We start from the raw sequence: 26,972 nt of genomic DNA, 5'->3' as shown, positions 1-26,972 counted from the left end.
AAAGAGCAAAGAACTTTGGTTGTCCTTCTGTTCTCTTCTGTACTAATGCACTGTTGCCAGTCTTGGATTCTGGTTCAGGCTTATTCTAACAGATGGAGCAGTTTTCTATTTTCAGTGTATTTTTTGCAGAATTGGCATAACAGCTTGTAAATGTGTTTTATTTCCGTTAGCAGTTGTGTCTGACTCCTTGATTTCTCTCCCCATATGGCACATTCACAGACTTCACAGACTTCCTTCACACTTGCAGAAAAAAAATGTTTCTGTCGGTAGAAAGGAAATAAACCAGGTCATTACTTTCTCAGGTGTGAAATAGTTTTTACTGAAAATGCAGTGGGATTTAATGCCAAATGTATTCTGTCACATTTTTAGTACAGGTTTTGGATCCATTATCTGGAAACCCATTATCCAGAAAGGCCACCTCCTATAGACTCCATTATAATCAAATAGTCGATATTTTTAAAAAATGATTTCCTTTTTCTTTGTTATAATAAAACAGTACCTTGTACTTGATCCCAACTAAGATATAATTAATCCTTATTGGAAGCAGAACCAGCCTATTGAGTTTATTTAATATTTAAACGATTCTCTGGTAGACTTAAGGTTCTGGATAACAGGTCCCATACCTGTATTCAACAAGCTTTTACATTTAAGTACACACAGACATAGGATAACTAAAATTGTATAATTGTAGTTTCTTCAAAAACTTAATGCACATAGGGATGTAGAACCTGTTGTGCAAATTATTTCATACACCACAAAACACCAAAATGATTCCAAGTTATCAGCTTATAATATAGAGCTCATCTACAAAGCATACCCTTAGTACTCATTAACAGAGCATTCAGCCAGGAGACATGCTGCACTCTGCACCTCACACTCTCTGTTGCTGACTGCGGGCAGGGGGACTCCTACCTGTCCCCCCCCCTCACTTGCTCTTTATAAATACAGCACTGCCAAGTGCAGGCAGCACTGTGTTGATGTGGTCTCTGTACTCCAGTGGCAGTTCAAATAAAGTGTAAAGCAGCGTGCAAGTGAAAAAAATGGCAGGTTGCATCATTCTTTTTGCACTTTGCACACTGTCTTCCATTTGGTAAATTCAACAAAGTTTCATGTTGCAAGTGTCTCCCTTTTGTGCAAATGATCCAACTCGTGAGTGTTCGCCTCCTGTGTCATTCCTTTATATGGTCAATGTCCCCATCCTGTGCAAGTGCTTCATCCCATCAATGTCAATATTCAATCAATCATCCTTCATGTGCCAATCATTAAATCCAGCAATCTACCCTTCATGGTTAATTGGTTCTTTGTATATTACGGAATAACATTTCTTAGCTATATTTGGCATGTATGTTTACTGTGGGGTTGACAGGCACAACAACATAACATTTGTTGATAGGCTCTGGGCCTTGATTTGCTAGTCACTTTTGGCTCTTAAACACAAGCTTTTACTTTTTTATGAGTTCTAACACAAGGGAGCATAGAAGTTAATCAAAGGATGAATGTCACCCATTGATAAATACTCTTTAGAAATCCCATAGAAATAAATGGAGAGTGGCGGAATTTCACTCGACGACTGTGACGACCTCTAACTTCACTCTTTGATAAATATACCCCATGGAGGAATGAACAAGTGAATGCTGTTGTGTAAGAACCTATACATGTATTCATAAGTATTCCCTCTAGCTTCCTTTAGGTGCAGAGGCATTGCACAGACCGATAAGGTGCAATCAATGCAGTAATTCATGATCTCCCTCTCCCTCTCCCACCAAGGCAGAAGATATAAAGGAACAGGCATACATCTTTCAATAGAAATAACATACCTCCCAACTGTTCTGTTTTTAGAGGTACAGTCCCTCGTTTGACAGCTCAACCTGCAGTCCCTCATGTGTACTGAAAAATCCTGTTTTTCTCTGCCTGAACAGCCAGAAAAAGAAACAGTTTCTTACTTAATTGGCTGTTGGCAGAGAGCCCAGAACAGCCACAGCAGCATATAAAATACTTTTGTAACAATTTCAAGAAAAGGAAATAATTAATTGTAACAAAGTAAGATAACGGGTCTCTTGGGTAAAGCTTAAAGGGCAATTCACCTTCATTAGAAAAAATATAATAACTAGAAAAAAACACAGAAATATGTCCAAACTTTCATAACCTGCCAAACTTTGTAAAATGAACATGCTTATTGGGGGTGTGGCCACAAAAATGGGTATGGTCAAAATTGCCGCGCTACTCACTCCAACTCTTTTGTCCATCTTTTTATTTCCAAAATGTTGGGAGGTATGCAATAATAATTATAAATAATTTTACAACCAATGACAATTTGTAAGTAATATATATTGAAATATATATTGGAAAGTATCTCAGAACTACATATCCTTTTATTGATGGCATTTTGAGTGGTTTATGTGGTTTATGTATTTAGTTATATTTTTAAACAATTAATAAAACTATAATTTTAAGCAACTTTGAAATTTGTTTTTGATTTTCAGTGGTATCAAAGTTATTTGAAAAATAAAGCAGTATTTGTCTGTTTTGTCTGTTGTGAAAATGGCTGGGACAGATAGTATCATGCCATAGAGATCTATTGTTTCTGCAGTCCATATGGTTAGAGAATTTTGGTTATGTCCCCTAATTTATACGTATTTATTCATGTTTTTTATGTTCTCTCTACAGCTTTGTATTTGACTTAGTATATGTTTTATGTATATCTAATTCATAGGAAAGACCAAAACCTACTATCTCCTGTGAACTGCTGGTACTTACTTTTGAATCAAGTTAGAAGAGAGAGCAAGGATCATGCAACATTAAGTGACATCTACCTAAACAATGTGATAATGCGCTTTATGCAGATCAGTGAAGACTCAACAAGAATGTTCAAAAAGGTATGTTTGATCAAATATATAAGCAATTGACCCAGGTGCTACCAATTACGGCTGCATACAAAATCCAAAAAAGATAAGGTGCACACTGGGATCCTTTGTAGCTATTAAAAAATGAATTTTATTAAATACCTCCTTTTAACATGTATTTAATAAAATTCATTTTTTAAAAGCTACAAAGGATCCCAGTGTGCACCTTATCTTTTTGGATTTTACACACACACACACACACACACACACACACACACACACACACACACACACACACACACACACACACACACACACACACACACACACACACACACACACACACACACACACACACACACACACACACACACACACACACACACACACACACACACACACACACACACACACACACACACACACACACACACACACACACACGCTATAGAATGGACAATTCTAAGCAGCTTTTCAGTTGGTCTTCATTATTTATATTTTATAGTTTTTGATTTGTTTGCTGCCTTCTTCTGACTCTTTCCAGCTTTCAAATTGGAGTCACTGACCCCATCTAACAACAAATGCTCTGTATTTATTATTCATCTTTCTATTCAGGCCTCTCCTTTTCATATTCCAGTCTCTTATTCCAATCAGTGCATGGCTGCTAGGGTAATTGGGACCCTAGCAACCAGATTGCTGAAATTGCAAACTGAAGAGCTGCTGAATAAAAAGTCAAAAAACTTAAAAACCACAAACAATAAAAAATGAAAACCAACTGCAAATGGTCTCAGAATATCACATCATACTAAACGTTAACTGAAAGGTGAACAACCCCTTCAAGTCTTAGGCCAATAAAAGATCCTTCCGGACCTTGTTGGAAACTTATTGGTCCATGTATAGTGCCAGCTGACAGGCTGACCCAACCTTAAGGTGGGCATATCTATGAAAGAATCGCTTGTTTGGTGACCTTGCAAACCCATCTGCCACCTTTTCCAATTGGGATGTGATTGATTCTGGGACTTCTAGTCTCTGCTTATTTAAGAATCATTGTACCACACAGTATGGAAAGCAGAGGGATTTCAAGTCCAAGAATCCATCACTTCACAATGGCAAAAGTCATGACTATTTACACAGTATGTTGGCGCTATATAAATACATGTTAATAATAATAGTATTTCTTTAATGGATTGATAAATGGTTCCTAAGAGTCAAAGCTAACCCTTTAGCCTTATACATCAGTCTAAATGGTAATCCATGTGTTTGCCCAAAACTCACATGGGCATTGGCTTGTCTTTTTCCATTTAAGAGTACAGATTATTTTTTTTAGGTTATATACAGAGCTCTGCAAGTAGTAGGTCTTAGATCACCTAAAACAAAATTAGCTAAAAATACATTCTTTTGCTTACGGGAGAGGTTTTTAAAGTTATAAAGTATGCCCTCAAGGGGACGTATGTATGATTTATTAAAACTACCACTTATATCAACCAGTTTTTAAAGCAGAAAAGCAAGCAAAATGGAACTGCTCAGAATAAACTCACTGTGAATATAACGGTACTCATGGGACTGATAAGCTTCCACAGTTTTTTTAACACCTTTGTTCATATGGCTGAAAAGCTCAGCAAGTGGTTACATAAAATCTTCTCAGCTGCTACCATACTGCATTGGATGGTGTCCTTTCCTGTTTGTTTTGCTAAACCTCATTAGAGGTCTTTCATTTATAAATGGAAATGACCTCTTTTCAATTAAATTGCCTTGTCTCTTTTTCACATCACATTGCATCGTCTTGAATAGAGATTAGAAAAGCAATGCACACTCCAGGCACTAATCCAGCAAGTTTTACTCTCATTGTAGAGTTTCCAAGAGCCTCTCTTGCTTGGAATTCCTCTACATCCTTCCAGCAGCTTTTTTTTAGAGCACCTGTCTTCCCTTCCTGTGGCTGCAGTGAGAAGCCATGCAGATTGGAACATTGTGCTCGTTATTTCCAATAAAAACGTTGCTGTTTTTTTTTTTTTTTGTGAATGCCTTTACCACTATATTAGCACTGCATGGAGTGCCGTGACTCATAAAAAACTGCCAGTAAATTTATTTATGGCAGCCTTGATCTGTTGCTTGTTAGTTTGATAATATTTTATATTGTTTCTCTTTTCTGGATGTCATGTAGAGTCTTGAATGAAAAAGTGTAAAAGTGCAGTTTTATAGCGGAGTAAGTACGTGATCCATGGCATTGTTAAAGTCATACAAACAGTAATGGCTATATTTAGCAGTGCAACTAAGTGATTCTGATGTGGGCTTCATTTTAAGTGACAATATTATATTTTTTTAAAAACAGGTACAATGTATTTGTCACTGCCATATACTGATGCTAATCAGTAACATTCTGAGATTAGTTGCAAATTTTCTTCGTCTTTTGTGTTTTTCATCAGTGGTCCCCATTTGAAAGCGGCAAAGAGGCAGAAAGAGTAGGCAAAGAATAACTATAACAAATAAAAAAGAAATGAAGGCCAATAAAAAAGTTAACATAAAGGTGAACTAACCTTTTTATATAAGGATAGAGTCCTGACTCTGATCCAGTTATTGAGCATAAGTTCTTCAGATTTCCTATGTAATATTAGCCTAAAGAGGACAAATATAAAAGGAAACATTATAAAGGCAAAATGGAAAAAAGGAGCTAGGCTGGGTACTCAAGGGCAGATTTGTTGGCCAATTTCTGACCAGATTGACTGACTCTAGTCTAGTGAATGTTGTACTGACACACTATATACAGTAATTGCCAGATGAATAATGTATCTGATACGTTTCTTTGGGTGATTGTCATAACAGAGCAGGGTCAAAAATGCATATTATAATTATTTGGTTGTAAGAAAGCAGCTGTCTGCCCATAGCAGTTATTTACCCTGTTAGCATACAGAACCTTGGTGCCACTGTATTTACAGTAACGTGTCATTTAAGATGGCCCTACTAATGATGATTATAGCTTTTAACTTTTTAGCCTTTTATACATTGTTTATGTTCCATGAAAGCTGCCCTTCCAAGTAAATTGGCACGTGAGATATGTCTAATTGACTTTTCCTGTGGAAAAAGTTGACTACATCAAACAATCAGAAATGACAGCGAAAAAAACTGCAGTGATAGGTTGTGAAAGGTTCACTGTATTGATTATCCTCTCTAAAGGTAAATATTTAAATCTTTAGAAAATAATCACTTGTGAGTGTCCTACACATTTTCTGCAGGGTCCCTCAGAAATGCTAAAAAAAAAATTAAAAAAAAAGTAATATGTGGCATAATTTTCACCAAGGATCTCAAAACCAAGAAGCTCTAGATCTTGGCGAAGAAAAATAACTTATTGTGAATTCTGTCTGTTTGATTCTGATATTTTATTCCATTAAATGGGCAATTTCTTTCTTCAAGAGTGAATACACTTTTATTGTCTGTAAGCAAACTGTATCCAGCCTAGTGAATGGCCTTTTGTGTGTGAAAAGCCTAGAAATAAGCATACAACTTTCAATTTCCATGCTAATTAGTTGTTTCAGGGCACTCCTTGGGTCTGCTTGCTTGTGAAATAAATCAGCCATACATAGAGACCAAAATAACATTGCTACTTCACATTCCATGCATGTCACAGAATGACATGGAATAATGATCAAGACTGTGATAGACAGGCAGTTAAATGACATAGAGTGGGTTCTGAATATGGATGCACACATGCAAATATATTAATACTATTTCACTTACTCAATATTTTTTTTATTGCTTTAAAGGAGAACAAAAGCCCTATTGACCATTTGTTGCCGATTGCTCCATACTCCTGCTTGAACCACAACATGACCTTAAAAGTCGTTGGGCCCAGCAAATGACAAATGCATCACTATGCTTTGCCAGGATGCTGTTTGCCTGACAAGTACTGGCATAAGAGCATAAGCAATTTCAGCTGAAGTGTATGTATGCTTGTGTGTGTGATCATTATACCAGTCTATATAGGTATGGGATCCATTATCCGGAAACTTGCTATCCAGAAAGCTTCGAATTATGGAAAGGCTCCTATAGAACCCATTTTATCCAAAAAATCCACGTTTTTAAAAATGGTTTCCTTTTTCTCTATAATAAAAAAACAGTACCTTGAACTTGATCCAAACTAAGATATAATTAATCCATTTTGCAAGCAAAATCAGTGTATTTTGTTTATTTAACGTTTACATGATTTTCTAGTAGACTTAAAAAGGTATGACGAACCAAATTTATTAAGTGATATCTACCTAGATTTTCTTTATTACAGGTCTCATACATGTTTAAGAAAGACACCATTGCTGTAAAGCAAAATTCCTCATTGAGGTGTTTATAATCCGCACCCCTTTAACATTAATTACTGTGTCAGAAGCATCACAGATTCACCTGATATTTAAACACTTAACACATCCAATTATTCAATCACAGGGTAATGCAGCCCTATTACAAAGAAGAATTATAACTTGATAAAATTAAATTTCATTGTGTCCCATGCGCCAATATACACAGAAAAATATCAGTATCATTATATCCTATAGGGTTACTATACATGACAAAATATAAACATATTGCAGACATATAATAAATGAAATTAGAAAACCTAGTTGAGAAAATAAGATAAGAGAAAAACATATAAATCATAATCCATATTCAGTCCTTCCAGTTGTAAAATTTTTAACCTTTGTATCCAGTATACTTTCCTATATTCCCTACCACCCATTTCACTTAAAATAGGGCCATTGAGAAAACATTTGTTGTGGTTTACCGCACTTTAGCAGGTCTGTCTTTGGTCGCCACCTTACAATATTACCCAACAGTATTATTAGTGGGGCATCATAGGTAGAACACCATTGGAAATAATGTCTAGGACATCCCAATGTCTAGGACATCCCATACTGTATGTGTGTTGAAACAGTTTTGAAAGAATCTATTTCCTAGCATGCCTTGTGTGCTTCTATTATTGGGTTTCTCAGGTCTATTAATCACAGAACAAGCAAAGGCATTGTGGGAACTGGAGTTTTGGTTGGAGTAGATCTGACTATGAACAAGCTGTGTAGAAAAGAGAGAAAAACAGATACTGCTTTGGTTCTGTCTATAAATGGATTTATGTTGGCTTAATTACCATCAAGTAGATAGTTTTATTATTGCATAGAAAAGGGAAATCATAAAAATAATAATTTGCTTGAATGGGACATTATGGAAAATGGTTTTCCTGTATTTCTCAGCATTCTGTATGATGAGTTTTTGGTAAATTGATCCTACACCTGTAATGGGTTTTTGGAAAATTCATTCCATACCTGTAATTTTTTTTTAGGTTTGTATTTTAGGACCACTATATGTTGTTTCATGTACCCTTTGTATTTATCTTATACAAATATTAAGAGGTAACTTGTGTTTTGTTTGTGTTCTATGAAGGTGATAATTTCTCGGCTATCCGTTTCAGTCTTGGTTAAAGAGAAGATATGTCCGTTGTCTTCATGTAAATGGAAGGCAAGATCCCAAGGTTCTGCAGTTCACTCCCTTTGCCGGTATATGACCTGTTCTCCCTCAGATCGACCAAAATGCAAACAACCTTTTCTTCAATTGAAGATATACCAGCGCTAAAAGCTCAGGGTAGACACAAGAAGGAAATGCAAACACAATATAGTGTAGTAGTTTTTAGATCGAATGAAATATATATAACCCCTTGTGCGGTAGTTAAACGATGTGGTTTTGGGGTCTTCCACCAAGGGGTTAAAAGGCCATTTTCCGTGCTTTTGATAAATAATGTGGCCACCTCCTGTGTGGGGCAGTGGGTACTTACAGACGTTTATAAATATCACCAGCATATAATAAAATCCCTTGTCCTATTCTTGGTGAGTATATGGGGCAGTGGGTACTTACAGACGTTTAAAATTAACATCAGCATGTAATAAAATCCTTTATCCCAGTCTTGGTAAGCTCCAGGTTTCTAAAAAGCATATGCTAAAATCGTGTAAAAACTTCTTTAATAGATTAAAAAGATAAAAACATAGATTGCACTCACATGTGTGTGCTTAATATAAGCATAAAAAGCAGTTTGCATTAGGGTTTCTCAAGTCCTGCGGTCCATTAAGGTGTTACGATTTGCCTGGCGTTTGTTGGTAAGACACGCTGATCCTGGTCCCCCTCTGATGACGTCACTGCTCAGCCGACGCGTTTCGTCTATTGCGACTTTCTCAAGGCTTGTGATTTTCAATTGAAGAAAAGGTTGTTTGCATCGTTGTCTTCATGTAGTGTCCTCATCCCTTTCCAGTTATTTATTTTTCCAGTTATCCCATTAATGTTAGTTTACAAAATATTGGCAGTAATCTTTGCATTCTGGAAAATGATGACGTTATTTTATAAATATACAAATAACGTGGTTTTGTAATTGTTTAAACATATGGGATTTTCCTAAATCAGTTTTAATTTTCCTGTTTAGTCTACTAAACAGCTTAATAAATGGGCAATCTAGTTTAGGGAGGTATTTTTTTTATCAACTTTTGGTGACCCTTATTATCTTAGCCTAAGTACAATAGTTCCAATTCCCTATAAAGGGAAGCAATTTGAAAACATGTCTTGCTATTTGTCACAGTGATTTTCCTGAGCAAAATGCCATGTGTGCTTTTGCACATTTCTTCTGGTTTCCTTTTAATATTTTTCTTTCTGTTCATCTTTTTGCCCTGCCCTGAAGGTGGCCATACACTGTAAGATCCACTTGTTTGGCGAGGTTGCCCAATGGGCAGATCTTTCCCCTGTTATTTCCACCAAAGGCGAGTGATATTGGGCTAATACGGTTGTTTGGCCCTAGGGCCAAAGATTGCATTGCTATTACAGGAGTACCAGCCAATGGGACGAGGGCCACATCCACTAGTTGAGATCTGACTGATTTTTGGCCAAATATAGGTCTGGGAGGCCTGTTAGTGGACCCCATACACTGAAGCAAAAACATGAGTTCTCTTTTGGAAGAAACTTATAAAGCAGTGATGCTAGTCCGTTGTATTTTTGTGAACATCTTATGCCCCGAGTTTTACTTTAGAGTTCGTACATCTGCACATGTTTCTTCCTGGTACTCCAATTTCCTTTTACACCCCAACAACTTACAGGCATGTTTACTGGCTCCCAGTAAAATTGCCCCTAATGTGTAAATGAGATCGGGACCCCATAGTTTGTAACCTCGACTGGAGCAGGTACTGATATGAATGATGTATAATCACTGTGCAATATAATCATTGTGGTATATGCTGGTGCTATATTGTTAAAGAATAGCAACAACAATAATAATATTAATGTAGTCAGAAATGTTTATAAATGGACAGGAAACCCTACAGAGTAATTATTTATATTATAAACTGTCAGTGTTTATTGTGCTATACTAGATTTTCTTATCTATGGCTAAATACATATGTATTTTTTAACTTTGATTACATGAATCTGTAATCAAAGAATGATAAAAGCTAAATATAGGCTCTTTATTAAACATGCAACAATGTTTTGCATTCCCCTTGTAGTGTTAGAAAAAAAAATTAAATATAGTGGTAATATTCAAAATGAGTGACTAGATGACTACGAAAATTATTGTATAGTAGTCTGTTCAGTGCTTGTTCGTGACTTTCAACCTTGTGGCATAATCTATATATATCCTCAATCTGTACACAATGTTACAAACTGTAAATATAACTACAGGCTAGCAAGTAAGATCAAATTCATATATGAAACTGTGACAGGCTAAAAATAAGCTGATTGTTAAAAAGCAAGTAATTATCTAATTGACGTTTTGTAACTCCTTACTGACAATATAATTTGTGGATATTGAAATTGTTTTTCTTCGAATTACGTGAATAAGTCACGATGGAACTCAGAGTTCCGTCATACCTTATTTATAAAGTGTGTGGGCAGGTAACAGGCATCAACATTTATTAAGTTATGTAAGTGTTTGAATGGATCTATGAATAGTACAGCATTTGTCCTTTGCATAAAAGCAACATCAGAGTACTGTACTTGCATCTGTATATTTAAATGAACACTGCTTTATTCATTTTCTGCTCTCTACTTTCTTATGAAGGAATACTGACCGCTTTTTGTATTTAATTTTAATGTTGATGTCCAAAATATTCTCTAAAGAATGTTTTTTTTCTGAATAAAATTCTCTAAAAATATGGAGGGGGAAAGTTTAAACATCAGCATCAGAACTATCAATCTCTTTTAAGATTACGCAGATGACTTATGTATCTCATATATCTGTATGTGTGTATATTATATATATATATATTTATATAGCTATATAGTTAGAGGTACTGGATCTATTATCTGGAATGTTTGGGACTTGAGGTTTTACAAATAAGGGATATTTCTGTAATTTGGATCACCATACCCCAGTTCTACTAATAGAAATCATTTAAACAAACCCAATAGGATTGTTTTGCTGGGATCAAGTACTCTGCTGGAGATGGCATTTTTGAGATGGTGCATTTGCCATATTTTTTTCCAGGTCCATTAGTATTATTTGGTGTATAATTCTGCTACTTCAGAACCAGCGGAATATTTTGATTTTGTATTTATGGAGTGTGCACAGTTGAGGTCTGTGTTATTTCTGGAAGTAGGATGGACAATGTATACAAGACTCAGACAGACATATGTAATTATTTTTGTTTCTTTTTATTGCAGAGCAAAGAAATTGCATTTCAACTACATGAGGATCTAATGAAAGTTCTCAATGAACTGTATACGGTAAGCACCTAATATCATTTTACTTTTTTCTGCTTCCAAAGACTCTTTGAATCCTAAAATGCAGCAAAGTTCTAGTAACTGCTTTTTTTTTCTTTTGCCTTTGCATGGCAAAACAAAATAACTACTTCAAACAGTAAGCATAAATAATCAACAGATAAGGACTAGAAAATTAGTTGACTTTGACTGCAAAATAGGACAGATGTTCTTTTCACTTCTTCATTGGGTCTGACATTTTGAGGTGACTTATCCATCATAAAAAACTGCATTTAAGTTTTTGATTAGTTGTGGCACCACTAAACATTTCTATGCTATAAGGGCTAACCAAAAAGAAAAACTTACTCATCTTGTTGAACACTAAAGAAGACAGAATTAGCTTTTGAAAACAGCAAGCTGATAGAGGACTGAATAAATACTTGCTATCCAAAAATTAAAACAGTAATACAATGGATTTTTTAAATAAAAGTCTATAGGGCCCATTTTCCACAGCTACAGTGCAAAGCTTCAAGTAGCCATGCTTTTTTTTGTTTGTTTTTTTACCTGCAATGCAGTGTAAAATGTTCTTGGGTGCCAGTTCCCACTGGTCTTACTTCATGCAATATGCTTGTAATGTCTTTACCCACTGCTTCTCTATGTATAATCTACTTGGGTGCAGGGGTGCTTCGCCAATGAGGCGAGTTGAGGCTGTCGCCTCAGGTGGCAGCACCCCACTAGGTACCAGGGGCAGCAAAAATGCTGCTCCTGGTACTTTAAAGGAAAACTATACCCCCCAAACAATGTAGGTCTCTATAAAAAGATATTGCATAAAACAGCTCATATGTAAAATCCTGCTTCATGTAAATAAACCATTTTCATAATAATATACTTTTCTAGTAGTATGTGCCATTGGGTAATCATAAATAGAAAATTGCCATTTTAAAAAATAAGGGCCGCCCCCTGGGATCGTAGGATTCACTGTACTCACAAACATACCAACAAACCATACATGTTAGGTCACATGAGCCAATTAACAGACAGAGTTGTGTCTTTTGCTTCCACACTTCTTCATGTTACAGTTAGAGTTGAAGTATTTCTGGTCAGGTGATCTCTGAGACAGCACAGAGACCATCACGAAATGGTGGCTCAAGGCAAGAGATGTAAAAGGGCAAGATTTACTTAAATATATATTCCAGTTTGGTAAGATTCTTTAATATGCCACTTAATATGATATGAACTATCTGTTGCTTAAGTGTTCATTTTGGGGGTATAGTTTTCCTTTAAGAGCGAATTTCCGGGGGAGGGGGGCAGCAGCAACTGCTGCTGCCTCAGGCGGCGGAGGGGCCAGGATCGCCCCTGCTTGGGTGCCCTCTACATATCAAACAAAATAATGTGTTTTTTGTTACTGAACCCACTGTGTTTACTGTATATATTATGCTTGGAGTGCAGCAACCCCTATTGCTCTCTTATGGGACATGTAAACAGAACAAACAAGCTACTCCATTTTTGGCCCTTGCAAGGTAATTAGATTACTGGAATACAGACCATCCTCTGCATAATAGATGTATTATCTACCTAGCAAGGACCAAACATTATGTAGCTTCAGTTTCCCTGTCTGTCCTGTTTAGCCCAAGAAAGATTTTTTTGTGATTAAAACAATAGGCAAAAAGTATGTTCAGTACAAGCCCTGTTCTTTGAAACTGTGTTGAAAGAATAATGCCCCTTTCATGGCCTAGCTGTAAAATATGACCTAAGGGCTTTATCAAGTATGATAAATTCTTCTGTAAATTATGTCTGTCTCCACCATTTTTTGATCCAGCCTGTCATAATTCCTACAAAAGCCTGCTCCTCCATCCAATATGCCCTCTATATATTTTACCTTTTATCTTTTTACCTTACAACACTACTCTACCCCTAATATAATATACAGGAATTCAGGGTTTAAAAGGTTCTTTGATGTTTAGAAGAGACTTTTATCATTCTGATATGTTGCTTTAGGCCCCATTACACACAGATTTGCAGTCTGCAGTTTTGTATAAAAACAACAAGTTATCAGTCCAATTTGTCTAAATTTGAGGTATGTGTCTTGACAAGTGATTTCACTTGCTGCTATGACTGAAGTGTCCTATTATTAGCACAGGGCTTCAAGTTATGTCAGGCCAATTTCTCTTCTGACTTCTTGTACTAGGACTACATTTTCCTGGATTTTACAGCAAAAAAACTTAAAAAAGTGGGTTCTATGTATTATAGCAGTTGGAGGTTCTAGTTGCTGATTTGGAAATTGATCTTTAATATAGGCTTACTAGATCAATTAAATAATTAGACATTTCAACAAGGTGGGTCCATGGGCATCTTTCTGTTTTGCAGATAAGGAAATACACCAAACTTTATTTTAACTTCAAAATGCAGGTGTAGATGTATTATTAGATGTTCTGTAATGCGAAGCTCTATAATTTAATATCTACTAAAAATAACCTTAGGAAGAACAATATGATGGTTTTACTATGAGCATGGATTTATACTAGCATCAAGTACAAAATTCTGTATTATTGTGTAAAAGAAAAAGTAATCTGTCAAATGACGTATTGTTTGTTTAAATAGGACATTGTGGTAGCTTTCTGCATATTAGGTTTCTTGATAATACATGCCTGTAGCTAAAGTCATGTAAATTTATAGAAATCATAAAAAAACATCTGCTTTTGTATGTTATGGGCTACCCCCATTTCCTCAGCTTCACTACTAGACTTACTACAACATATTAAGCTGCATATTGATTTTACATGATCGCCAGTGTAAAAATTGATTGGAAATGCTGTGTAAAAATTGTTATTGCCGTACTACTGCCTGTATTATCCCATAGACGTAAGCCATGTCTGAAGTGGTGTAAAATATTGGTGTAAGTTATGGTGATTAGGTCATTTTAAAGGAGGTACACCCCTTTATAAATACAGCAACTAATTATTTTAATGGATGCAGGCATCACAGTGGACAGAGAAAAACCACATTGTTTTAAATAGGTTAAAATAAGTTTTCATCACAAATTAATTGAACACCGTCTAACTGTAAACCTTAAGTCCTTCGGTTGATGATCAGTTGGATGTAACAATATTCCCTGCAGGCTCATTTTCATTGACGATCAGAGACAAATTATTCTTATAAATGCTGAAAAAAGGGGCCAGTTTATCATGTTCAGTATTTCTCTGATTGCGGTACAGTATAGAACTCACTTTTTTGCCCTTAATGATTACCTAGTAATAAGAATTTAGTGTGCATAGGGATACTATAATCACACAGTTATTACAGAGTCTTAATGCTTTGTAGTGAGTAGTGTTAATGATAAGTGACTCCTGCTCTAAACAACTTATTTGCCATTTTTGTATTTAACAACAAAATACATTGTGTTTTTTAGGTAATGAAAACATACCACATGTATCACGCAGAGAGCCTCAATGCTGAATGTAAGCTGAAAGAAGCAGAAAAGCAAGAAGAGAAACAAATAGGAAGATCAGCAGACCCTGTGTTTCATTTACGGCTAGAGGACAAGCACCAAAGACGGAGTTCTGTCAAGAAGATAGAGAAGATGAAGGAGAAAGTAAGTCTGGTCTTGTTCATAGAAATGTGAGACCATATTTGGATCAAAAGTTAAGGGCTCTCTTTAGTGTCCTAGAGGACTATGTACTCACAGTAATACTACTCAGCTATGCAGTAAGTGTCCTGGCTGTGAGTGATTTATATAGCCTGCCCTACATAATGAAATGGCCTTCAGAGAATAAATTACCAATGAGGCATATGTTCATGTAATGCAGTAAATGATTTCATTATGCTGGTAGCAGAAGAGCAGACAGCCCTTACATTAAGCGTTTCTGTATGGTGAATGCATGTGCAGGCTCTGCAAATGTTGTGTTATTTATCACGTTTCTTTCCTCTCCAGCGGCAAGCCAAATACTCGGAGAACAAGTTAAAATCCATTAAATCACGAAATGAATACTTATTAACACTGGAAGCCACAAATGCTTCAGTCTTCAAGTATTACATACACGACCTTTCAGATTTAATTGATGTAAGTTATTTGTCTTTTCTCTTTATTTTACTGTTATGTGACTGTCTTATTTATTGGCTAAATACTTACAGCTAAAAAATAAATGATGTGGTACTTGATGTGGTTACTGCCATAGGAAAATTAGTTTTTTTTCTAAATGCAGTTAATAGTGCTGCTCTAGCAGACTTCTGCACTGGAATTAATTTTTTAAAAGAGCAAACAGATTTTTTTTATATTTAATTTTGAAATCTGACATGGGGCTAGACATATTGTCAGTTTCCCTGGTGGGCCCAGTCATGTGGCGTGCTCCGATAAACTACAGTCACTCATTACTGCTATACTGCAAGTTGGAGTGATATCGCCCACCTCCCGTCTCCCTCCCATCAGCCCATCAGCAGAACAATGGGAAGGTAACCAGATAACAGCTCCCTTGTAGGTATAAAAACAGCACTCAATAGTAAAAAATCCATATACCACTGAGACACCATCAGTTACATTGAGAAGGAGAAACAATAGAGTGAAAGCAGTTATATCCTGAAGTGCTGGCTCTTTCTGAAAGCACATGAGCAGGTAAAATGGCTGCCTACACACCAATATAACAACTAAAAAAAACTTGTTGGGTTAGGAATTCAATTTTACATGGTCGAGTGAATTATTTGCAGTATAAACAGTGTAATTTAGAAAATAAAAACTACACCTTAAAAATCCTGACAGAATCCCTTTAACTATTACTCTGATTCAACACCACACGCTTTACTCACCACCATGCTTTACACTTCACATGTTACTTCAGGTAGTGCTTTGTACCCCAAATAAATGTGCATTCCTTTCCATCAGAAACATTACCCTTATTATTAAAACAATGTATATGTTACACGGAGGCTGTAACTTAAAAGACTGAATACTTTTTTTCTCTAAAAACTCAACAGTTCTCTTTTATTGCTATGGCACAGGGTACAAAATGCAAAAACAACAACAACAAAATACACAGGCACGAGCAGCCATGTTTTGCACTATATGCACCTTTCCAAACAGTATAACAGCGCCAACCACCAGGTGGAAAGGAGAGGGTTTATACTCTGCACTTATCAGCACAAAGTGCAGATGCCTCAGACACTAATGCTTACAACAGCCCAAGGCCTTTAAGGTTTTATATGAAATTTTAAACAGCAAGTATCCTTCTCTGCCTAAATCTTGAATGTAATTGCATCTCTCAGACTAACTGCAAACTTATTAACAAGCCACTAGTTATAAGCTTTGCCAAAATGTAATTCTATTGGTAAATAAGTTATACTGATACCATCTTAAATGTCACACGGCTGTGGTGCGGGGCGTGCATGCACTGTATATTATACAGCTTCAGTTGAGCACGTTCCACTCAAAAACAATTGCCAGAATACTTACAGGGAACCCTGGGAGCACATTCTATATTAAAAGCACATTGATGAAGTTGCCTGCCTACTAATTTCAAGCTATTTGTGAGCACAACTTCAAAAGGGAATAAAAAAGGGATTTTTATTATGTAGTGCTTTATTTTTGCAAAGAGATTGATCACTGCAATTACAGATTAGGCCTTCTAACTCTGAATTAAGCAAAGGAAAAAAAATGCAATGAAATAAAAAAAAAAAAAAATGCACAGCGCAAAGCAAACTAATTCCATTCCAAGCTCAGGACAGGCCACAAAAGTGTAGATGTTCCCTGTACAAGTCAAAAAAGTAAGAGGCACGTCTATATTGCTGTTTTTGAGCAACATTCCTGTTTCTTTTAGTAGGTAATACAAAAAGTGGCAGAGTTTTTGATGATACAGGATTTGGAAACCCAGCTTAGTAGTCTAATTCTGCAAATTCTGTGACTCATCACAGTCTCTTATAATGTGCCCGCACCTCTCTCCAAAATGTATCCGGACAGAAAATATTATAGATTTGAAGCTGGAAATCTGAGCTTGTTCATATTCTCAGTACCCAAAAGAATAAAAATAGCTTACCGCAAAAGGTCAAACATCTCAAAATATTCATGTGACCATTCAGATATTACCAGTTTTCTGAAGACATTTTCGTCTCCTTACAAAAAATGAACCCCATGTAATGTTAGATATAAAACCATGACTATATATCTTCACATATTTATCTGTATATATATATATATATATATATATATATAGTCAGGTGATCCCACTGGTGTCTAATAAAAGGGCAGCCAAGTTTGGGAGTTTTACTTTGAAAGCAGCTAGTAAGTTGCAGGTAAAACGTATTCGTCCCTTTTATAAAATGTATAATTAAACCATAGAATTCTTAATGAATCAGATGAAAATTGAGCATAGGACTGGCCAGATATGGGATGACTTTGACGTAGTTGGCCAGCTTAAATATATTGCAATATATGGACAAACAATCCCTGTTTTGTTTAAAGGGTAAGGCATTTTTCAGTAGCAGTATGCACAAAATGTCTCTGTCTTAAATATATTGATAATGGGTTGAGTGCAGAGGAATCTTGTATTTGTCTATATATATATATATATATATATATATATATATATATATATATATATATATATATATATATATATATATATATATATATATATATATGGAGAAGGCACATTAGCTATACTTCTGCAACATTTCTCCTACTGATTGTCTAGCAACAACATAGATCTCCGTTTAAAGGATTAATATTTCAAATTTAAACAGACCTACATGCAAACAATGCACAGTGCATATTACAGATGATTTAATCAGAATTCCTGTGCACTATGCATTACTTTATAAGAGAAATCTTACAGAATAGATTTGCAGAAGCAGTACAAAATACTAATAGTGTATGGTCTTCAACAAAGAGGACTGTGTTGCATAAATACAGCTTTTGTTTTACATTACAAGTAAAGTATATAATTTGGCACCTTAACGTCTAGTTTTGGTTGCAGGGGAATATTATATTTTACATCAAGTTAATTTCAGTAATGCTCATGTGGTCTTGGGCACAAGTCCTGTTGGTTACCTGGCATAATATGCTAGACCTCTCATTTTATAAACCATCATGTCAATCCGTAAAGGAACCCATATTGGACTGCTAGTCTCTGTTCTTTAGGGAAGACTGTACATTAGATTGTTCTTTTATGACTGCAGCTGCTGTGTTCAAAGTGCAATTTCGGTCACAAGTTGCCATGTTTTTTAACCACAATGCAGCATTTTTTACTCATTGACGATGCTTCTGATGCAATGGCAGCCATTACAAACAAGGTTTTTCTCCAGCTAACTTTTTCTGCATGGTATATCAATGTCCCCCAATACAACATTACTGGAAAAAAGTAACAGTGGAGGCAAGTCAAATCGAGCCTATATAATACCAATGGATCTGCTAGCCTTACTCCTCAATCTAATTGGAGACATCGCTCCCTCCCACATCGCTGCATGTGATTCCAGTCGGAAGAAGAACAGAAGTAGCGATACTGAGCGCAACTATATGAAGGAGCAAGTCCCTTTATGAAAAGCATTTTTCAAGCAAAGACTGTTACTAACTTTGCATGGCCACAAAGCAAACTAACTGTTTCCATTCAGTCATAAGAGCGTTAGTGAGGCTGGATAATCATATTTGGATGGCATGTATAATTTTGGCTTACACTGCAGGTAATCAGTTGCGTTGAGGTCAGAACTTTGTGAGGGCCATTAAGTTCCCCCACTCCCATCTCCACAAACAAATTATTTATGAACCTTGCTTTGTGCATTATGGTGTGATAAAAGGACCTTTCCAAAATTGGTTCCAAGTAAAAAGCATAGAATATTAAGAATTTAATTGTATCCTGAAATATTAACGATTGCTTTGACTGGATCCAAAGAGGTCTAGACCAAATCGTGAAAAACAATTATTCCTGCCAGTTCAAATTAACAAATGGCTTACATGACAGAGTTATCTCTCTGTAACACTTAAGGGCACATTTATCAATGATTGAATGGAGAATTCCATTCCTATTCTTAGTCAGTTAGTCTTTGCTAGAATTTACAAATTAGCCTGTCACTTTGATTCAAAACTGGCCATTATTTTACTACTGTAAATCAACCACCTCCGCAAAAACATCTTCATCTACAGCTGCTGTTCAATTGGAATTCTACTGGGCAAGCAAGATGCCGTAAACACAAACCCAAGTTTTAAAAATATTTGCACATTGGTCCCTATATGTTCAACATCCATCTATCAGTGCAGCCTAACACAAAAAAAGAAAGCTTACGCGTCTTACAATTGTCTTTATTAATAAATCCCCAAATTGTTTCATTTCCATACTGGCATGATTGATTTCATTGTGGGGAGAACATTTTACAATGTTTAATCATTTGCAGTTGAGCTAAATGATTTAGAAGGCTGGTAGAGCTCAACTCTTTGGAGTTCTAATACCTAAAGGTTGCCATACACGGGCCGATAAAAGCTGCTGACAGACCAAGTCGGCAGCTTATTGGACTGATAGGTCCCGTGATTGGATCAGTCCGATATTGCTCACCTCAAGATGGGCATATTGGGGAGAGATCCGATCAATTGGCGACATCGCCAATCGAGCATATCTCTCAATGTACCTTAATAGCAGAATGATATTCAGGTGCTCAAAGCAGCTGAACATGTGCTTTATATAAATGTACATGCAATATTTGCATTATTTTATAATTTGCTAATATTTAGCACATAAGGTTTAAAAGTAGAAAATTTTAAAAATGTTAGAGGCGCAACACCACAAATTAAAAAGTATAATAATGGAAAGGACCTGTGATCTTCAGTAGTGAGAAATCAATCCTGATTTTTTTTTATATACACGTATGGGACCTGTTGTCCAGAATTCTCAGGACCTGAGATTTTCTGAATAAGGGTTCTTTCTATCACATGCTTTAAATCAATAATTTAAACCTTAAATAAACCCATTTGGATTGTTTTCTCTTTAATAAGGATGAATTATAGCTTAGTTAGAATCAAGTGATCAAGTACAAGGTACTGTTTTATTATTACAGAGAAAAAACATGTGATTTGTGAATTACTTGATTACTATGGGAACTGGCCTCCCTGTAATTCGAAGGTTTAAGTACACGCCGCTAAAAAGTATGAGAGCATAAGAAAATGAGTCTCTTCTGTCATTTGCAATAGCCCATATTTGCTTGACCACTGTGCCACTTCAAATGCACTAGTCTGATGTTAACGCTAAACAGAGAAAACCGGGTTATTGAGAATTCTGGGTGTTATTGAGCATACCAAGTGTAACTGAAGGTAGATAACTTGAATCAGTCATTCACATGTTTGGTGCTTATACATTTTTATTTATGCAGTGTTGTGACCTTGGCTACCATGCAAGCTTAAACCGGGCTTTGAGAACATATCTCTCAGCAGAGTACAACCTTGAAACTTCTCGACATGAAGGACTGGACATTATAGAGAATGCAGTAGACAATTTGGAGCCAAGAAACGATAAGCAAAGATTTATGGAGATGTACCCTACTGCTTTTTGTCCACCAATGAAATATGAATTTCAGCCACATCTTGGTGATGAGGTAACTCCACAAGACAAAGTGTATTAACGGATAGATTTTTGTTAACTCTTCTTATATTTCTGGGCAGCAACTATGAAAACACTTGTCTGAAAATGTGTCTGAAATAATCAAGTTTATCTTCCATATGTCCTTCATAAAAATCCTTCCCTCACGCTCTTCAAGTAGGTTTCCATCAAAGCCAGTGTTTTGAAGGGTGGGTAAAACACTACCAAATCGCTTTACGGATCACAAATGTAAACTTCTTAGAAGGAAGAATAATTTTTGACAGGCTGAGGGAAGAAGTGCAGAGCACTTAGTAGTGCAAGACCTCAAGCACATCTTCCACTAGTCTGTCTCATTGCAGTCTGTACCACACACCAGATACAGTACATACATCTGGCACAAGATGTAGACCTCAGTGCCTGGGGGCACAGGCCAGTACTGACCTTAGCGTACACAACATAAATTATACATTCTCACATTCCATTCAAATTTATCAGAAAATACATTGCTAACCAATGCATGTTGCTGGAGAGGTTCTGATTGCTGGCAGTGAAAGGGTTAAAGTGTGATGTCCTTAAAACAGTTCTACACAGAAACAAATATGTTCACGGGTTTATTCTATAGTTCTGCATAGGGCACCAGCAATTTACAATAAATTAAATAACTCAGAAGACCCTAAACATAATTGCTCCTTTCGGAAATCACAGAATGTAGAAAGTGAAATGGCAAATTTAAGTGGGACTGTTAATTGAAATGCAGGGACCTATTACTGATATAACTACTGAAAGTCATTTTGTTTCTCTTCAAAGGTTTGCCAGGTTAGTGCTCAGCAACCACTGCAGGGAGAACTTATTCTGCGCTATCAGCAGCTTCAGTCAAGACTGGCGACTCTAAAGATAGAAAATGAAGAGGTAACCATAATTTATTTTTGTTATGTGGCATTTTGTTTCTTTTTTTAATCTTCCTTTTTTGTGTGGTTATTTGGTTCACATGTCAAACTCATTCACACAAGCCCCTCCAGGTGTTGTTGGAAATTAAAAAAAAAAAAAAGCTACATAACAATGTATTCAGCCGTTATCTGGGTAAGAATCTTGGGAGTTATTGTTTGGAACTGCTTGGGAACTTTTTATGTGGCATCCCTGATTTAAGTATATCTCGAGATGAATCTTTCTATGGGGTATCTAGCACATAAATAGCAAATTTAGGCATTTCTTCACCTGGCACATTTTACTAAATTCATTCACTTCTCTGCATCTTGATTAAAGGCACAATAATATCCTTTATTCTTGTTAATTTATTTTCATTTTATTCCGATAATACCAGCCTGGATTTTATTGTTGGTTCTGCTTGCTGTGCATGGAATAATTAACTGCTGATTTTCTAGCTGTGGCCAGATTACTTTGGCTATTAAATTATTCACAAGTCTAGTAAGCATTACATTCGGCCTATTCACTGCTTTGTTTTTTCTTCTGCCATGTTGCCTTCTTCTTGCCTACAGTTTATTATAGGCATTTATATTGGAGCATAGCAATACTATTATTATATTAGAGCTCTATTCTAATGTGGATATGCTATATTGTTACTTATTATTAAGATTATAACGGTATATTTTTAAGATGTAGTTTCAGTGAACTTACAGCCTTGAAAATTGTCTATTTGTATTTTTTTTTTTAAATTCAAAAATCTTTAGTGATTGTCAATTAATTTCTTCCTTTACCATCCTCAGAAGTGACAAATATCATAAAATCTTTGTTACTGGTCTATGAAACCTCTTATAATTGCACCTTGTGCTGTTCCTTGCTGTAAAATTTCAACAATGTTTTATTACACATAAATTGCTAATCGATTGTAATGTGCAGAACATAGTTCTGTAGTATTGCTACATAGTATTGCTGAATTCATGTAACCTGCTCAGTTGTAATACTCTAATAATATAGTGAGGGTTTGTTCTTTAAGGTAAAGAAAACAACAGAAGCCACTCAACAGACTATTCAAGATATGGTCACCATTGAGGACTATGATGTAGCTGAATGTTTTCATCACAGCCGGTCCACCGAGTCTGTAAAATCTACAGTGTCTGAAACGTATTTAAGTAAACCAAGCATAGCCAAGAGACGAGCAAACCAACAAGAGACAGAGCAGTTTTATTTCATGGTAAGATCATCTCAAACATGACTGTTGTTTATGGCCTCAACCAGGGCAGTGTTTAAAATATGTCACCCCTCTGTTCTTTTCTTGCAGAAGTTCAGGGAACATTTAGAAGGAAGCAATCTCATCACAAAACTTCAAGCTAAGCATGATCTACTACAGAGAACTCTTGGGGAGGGAAGAGGAGGTAAGCAAGGGGATACTCCATTGCTAAATAGGCCACTGTTAGGCACACAAGATCTTTTTCCCTGTAGCTGATGTTTAATAAGTACATTCGTTGCTTTTTTAGATTACTGGGACAAATATGATTTGTAAATCAAATTTTGACATGCAGGGGAATATTTCTGATCTTAGATAAGGGTGAATTTAGTATGAAAACCTTTTTGTAAGCAACTGGTAGCAACTAGTAACCGTAGGAAAATGAATGTTAGGATACAGTGTATATTATACCCTGAAAAGCTAAATATAGGTGAACAGGAAATAAGGTGTTACATTGAATTCTGGATATAGGGGTATGTACTGTAATTCTTTTTACAAACCAATCACTAGCCAGACAGGGCTGACTGCAGCCTCTTTGGGCATTTCAGACACAGCCATCTGTGTTCATAATCCTTTTGTTCTATAAATTGTATCATGAGATTAAATGATAAATTATCTTTATATGAAGATGTTCACTAAACTACATAAAGATGTCAATGGATCTGTGAAAAGCTGTGTTAGGCTTGCTGCTGCAGGGATTAAATTGATTTTCCTAAAACAAACAGTTGATATGACCCATGTACTTCTACACATGTATATAAGCACTAATTGATCAATCTTTTTACATTATTTTTTAAAAGCCAAAGGAAAACTTGGGAATTCCCTCCAATCTGCTGTCCTATTACTATGAATACATGAATACACCAAAATTGTAATTGAGATAATTGTTGTTTTCCACCAAGATTAATTTGATTCCTTCAAAAATTGCTTGTATTCCCTACCAACTGCTAACTCATTTTAATGTATACCTGCACAGTATTTTCATTTTTACAAGTTGTATTGAATATTCTGATTTCTCTTCTCAGTGAGTTCTGCTTTGATATATGCATATTTTTGCAATGCACAGTATCTATTGTACTTCTAAGCACGGTCTGAGAATTTTTCATTTAAAATCTTGTACATTGATTTTTGTCACAGGTCACAGAGCAGAATACATGACGACTAGGTAAGACTCTGCTCTTTAACATTATTTGTGTTATCACAACCCTTTGTTAGTTGATTTGGCGACTCCATGGTAACATTTTATAACCTGAGATATTTTACTTGTGGATTATACTGATATTACAACTGTAAGATAATGTACTTTGTATTTTTTTGCATTCTCTTGTTGCTGTGATCATTTTCTCATCAAACATGGAGAGCTTTTTTTTTTCTTTTATGAAATAATAAATTTTTATATCCCCAGAATGGAATGCAATGATTTGTGATGCATACATGTTACAGAGATCTCTAACCTGTGGGATGTCCGTTCTAATACTATATCTCCCCAAAATCAGAAAAAGATTTGTGTTTCAGGTTTAGATTATATCTAATAATTTAGTCATTTTTTTTCAATACTTCTACATATCACTATGTCTTCTGATGTCTTCTGAGAGTCCTTTAAAACAGATTTCTTGCATATCACTGCACAGTTCATTTCATCTTCTTAAAATGGCAGTGACCTTTCATTATTTAATATGCTTTCTATTGATTCAAATATCCTGTTTCAGACATTACATATCATGCCAAAGAGAATGGTAAGCTAGACTTGAGCTGATGACTAGTATCTTGTTATAATATTTGTACATCCTACATATACTTAGGAAGATAGATATAAAATCTTAATCCATTCCTGCCTATGGGCTTTATAACTTGGTGTGACATCATCATTATGGTATAATCGACCACCTGATAATCAATCAATTAATATTATTGTGTATTTGTAAATCTAATCTACCTAAGATATAAAATGAATGTTCACCTCACGTCAATTCTTATTTGACCTGAAAGCTGGGCTTGTATGAGTATGTATGAAAGCAAATAATTCTTCTCATCAAATCAACATGTACCTGGCAGTAAAAGTATTAAAAGTGTTGTTCACTTTTAAATTAACTTTTGGTATGATGTGGACATTCATATTAAAAAATTATTTGCAATTTTGTTATTTTTTGATCACTTAGCTTTTTATTCAGCAGCTCTGTATAAAATTACCTGTCCTTTGGAATAGTAAAAAAAGCCTTTATTGCATAATTTAATAGGGCATTACAGCAACATTTCAGGCAACACTTGGTCTGCATCAAGTGCTTAATAAAGGGCAAAGGATGGCCCAAAACGTTGCTGCAATGCCCTATAAAATTATACAATAAAGGCTTTTTTTTTACTATTCAAAAGGACAGGTGGTGCTGTTCATTGTTCAAATTATTTGTATATACCAGTGAAAAGTGGCCATTGGGGAACCTGCACTACGTGAGAAATTGAAGTTCTGTTGTGCTGACAACTTTTCGTTTGACGAACTGGATGGTTACTAGGGTGCAATTTATTATAGTAATAAGGCACGTCGTTCGAATGAGAGACTGCAATATAATAGCAGAGGCCTAAATGGAAAGATTAGTAAATAAAAGTAACAATAATAACAAAATTGAAGCCTCACAGACTTATTGAAAAGTTGCTAAGAACAGGGCATTACGATAAAAGTTATAATAATGGTGAACAACACCTGTAAATGTTAATTTACAAAATTACTTTTTCCCGGTTTATTTTAAGTACCTGTCAAAAGTTTCTTTCTACATATCTTGTTTTGCTTTTTTTTTTTTCCTCATAAAGTTTATAGCATCTGCCTCATTCATTGCTCGTATTTATTTCTCCAGGCCTCCAAATGTACCCCCTAAGCCCCAGAAACAAAAGAAGCCCAGACCCCAATCCCAATATATTACTAAGTTGTTTAACGGGGAACTGGAAACCTTCATCAAGGTACTGGCACTTGCAATGCTGGTGGCTAAATGAGATGCTTCTGCTGCAATGGTCAGAACCTCACAACACCTGAGGAAGGTCATTGCACTCTTAGTTGTGGTGGGCTATTTCTTCCTTCTGATTCAAGCTTTCCTAAAGGCACAGAGAGATGGAGATCTTTTACTGAAAAATAAGAAAATGCATGTTTAAGCAAGCTATACCTGGCTGTCACACTTACATTTGCTGTATTGGCAAGTGAAGGCCAATTAATCTTTGCATAGCATTAAATGTGCTTACACTTTATGTGAAGTTGGTTTCTTAACTGCATTTCAAAAAATACTATAAACCCACCCAAACCATAAAGAGAGCAGCACTTTTGATGAGAAAACAGTGCTAAAGTGAAAACCATGGAGATAAGATAGTTCACCCTTGCAAATTGTTTGAGACGGGGCTCAAATTTTCTACTGATAAAGAGAAATTCCATCCTCTTCTGTGCCTCAAGGAGTATAGAACTGGGAATAAAGTATTTCTAAGCTCAGTCTTATATCTTTACTACATTTACTTTCTATCTTTTTTTTTCATCCTGTATTTCTAACAATGCTTCTAGTCGTGGAAGAAGAAATTCACACACAAGGCATCAGGTATGGTGCTTCTAGCATGTCCTTAATAATTTTGCCTGTATGTATCAGATTGCAGTTACTTGTAGTTTGCGTTGCGTTAAAGATCTCTGCAAAAGAATGTCTGCTTTGTAGAATTCAAATG

General features: G+C 35.7%; 1 protein-coding gene across 6 annotated transcripts in view; it reads left to right on the top strand.

The window, feature by feature from the left end:
• LOC108713165 (SLIT-ROBO Rho GTPase-activating protein 1) overlaps positions 1–26,972 on the top strand; it is a 96,100-nt gene that overhangs the window by 39,751 nt on the left and 29,377 nt on the right. For 4 of the 6 annotated variants that reach the window (XM_018256002.2, XM_018255997.2, XM_018255998.2 and 1 more), the window contains 10 exons: positions 2,714–2,876; positions 11,514–11,576; positions 14,959–15,141; positions 15,481–15,609; positions 20,892–21,113; positions 21,905–22,006; positions 23,052–23,249; positions 23,337–23,430; positions 24,420–24,447; positions 26,129–26,231. In XM_018256002.2, the coding sequence (XP_018111491.1) occupies positions 2,714–2,876; positions 11,514–11,576; positions 14,959–15,141; positions 15,481–15,609; positions 20,892–21,113; positions 21,905–22,006; positions 23,052–23,249; positions 23,337–23,430; positions 24,420–24,447; positions 26,129–26,231 (1,285 nt within the window). Of the gene's footprint in view, positions 1–2,713; positions 2,877–11,513; positions 11,577–14,958; positions 15,142–15,480; positions 15,610–20,891; positions 21,114–21,904; positions 22,007–23,051; positions 23,250–23,336; positions 23,431–24,419; positions 24,448–26,128; positions 26,232–26,817; positions 26,852–26,972 lie in introns of all 6 variants that reach the window. The other 2 variants (XM_018256000.2, XM_018256001.2) reach the window with 1 other exon arrangement.

Source organism: Xenopus laevis, chromosome 3S (assembly GCF_017654675.1).
Source record: "Xenopus laevis strain J_2021 chromosome 3S, Xenopus_laevis_v10.1, whole genome shotgun sequence".
NCBI classification, from domain to species: Eukaryota; Metazoa; Chordata; class Amphibia; order Anura; family Pipidae; genus Xenopus; species Xenopus laevis.
Note: the sequence above shows the minus strand (reverse complement) of the source record. Positions and strands in the feature narration are given on the sequence as shown.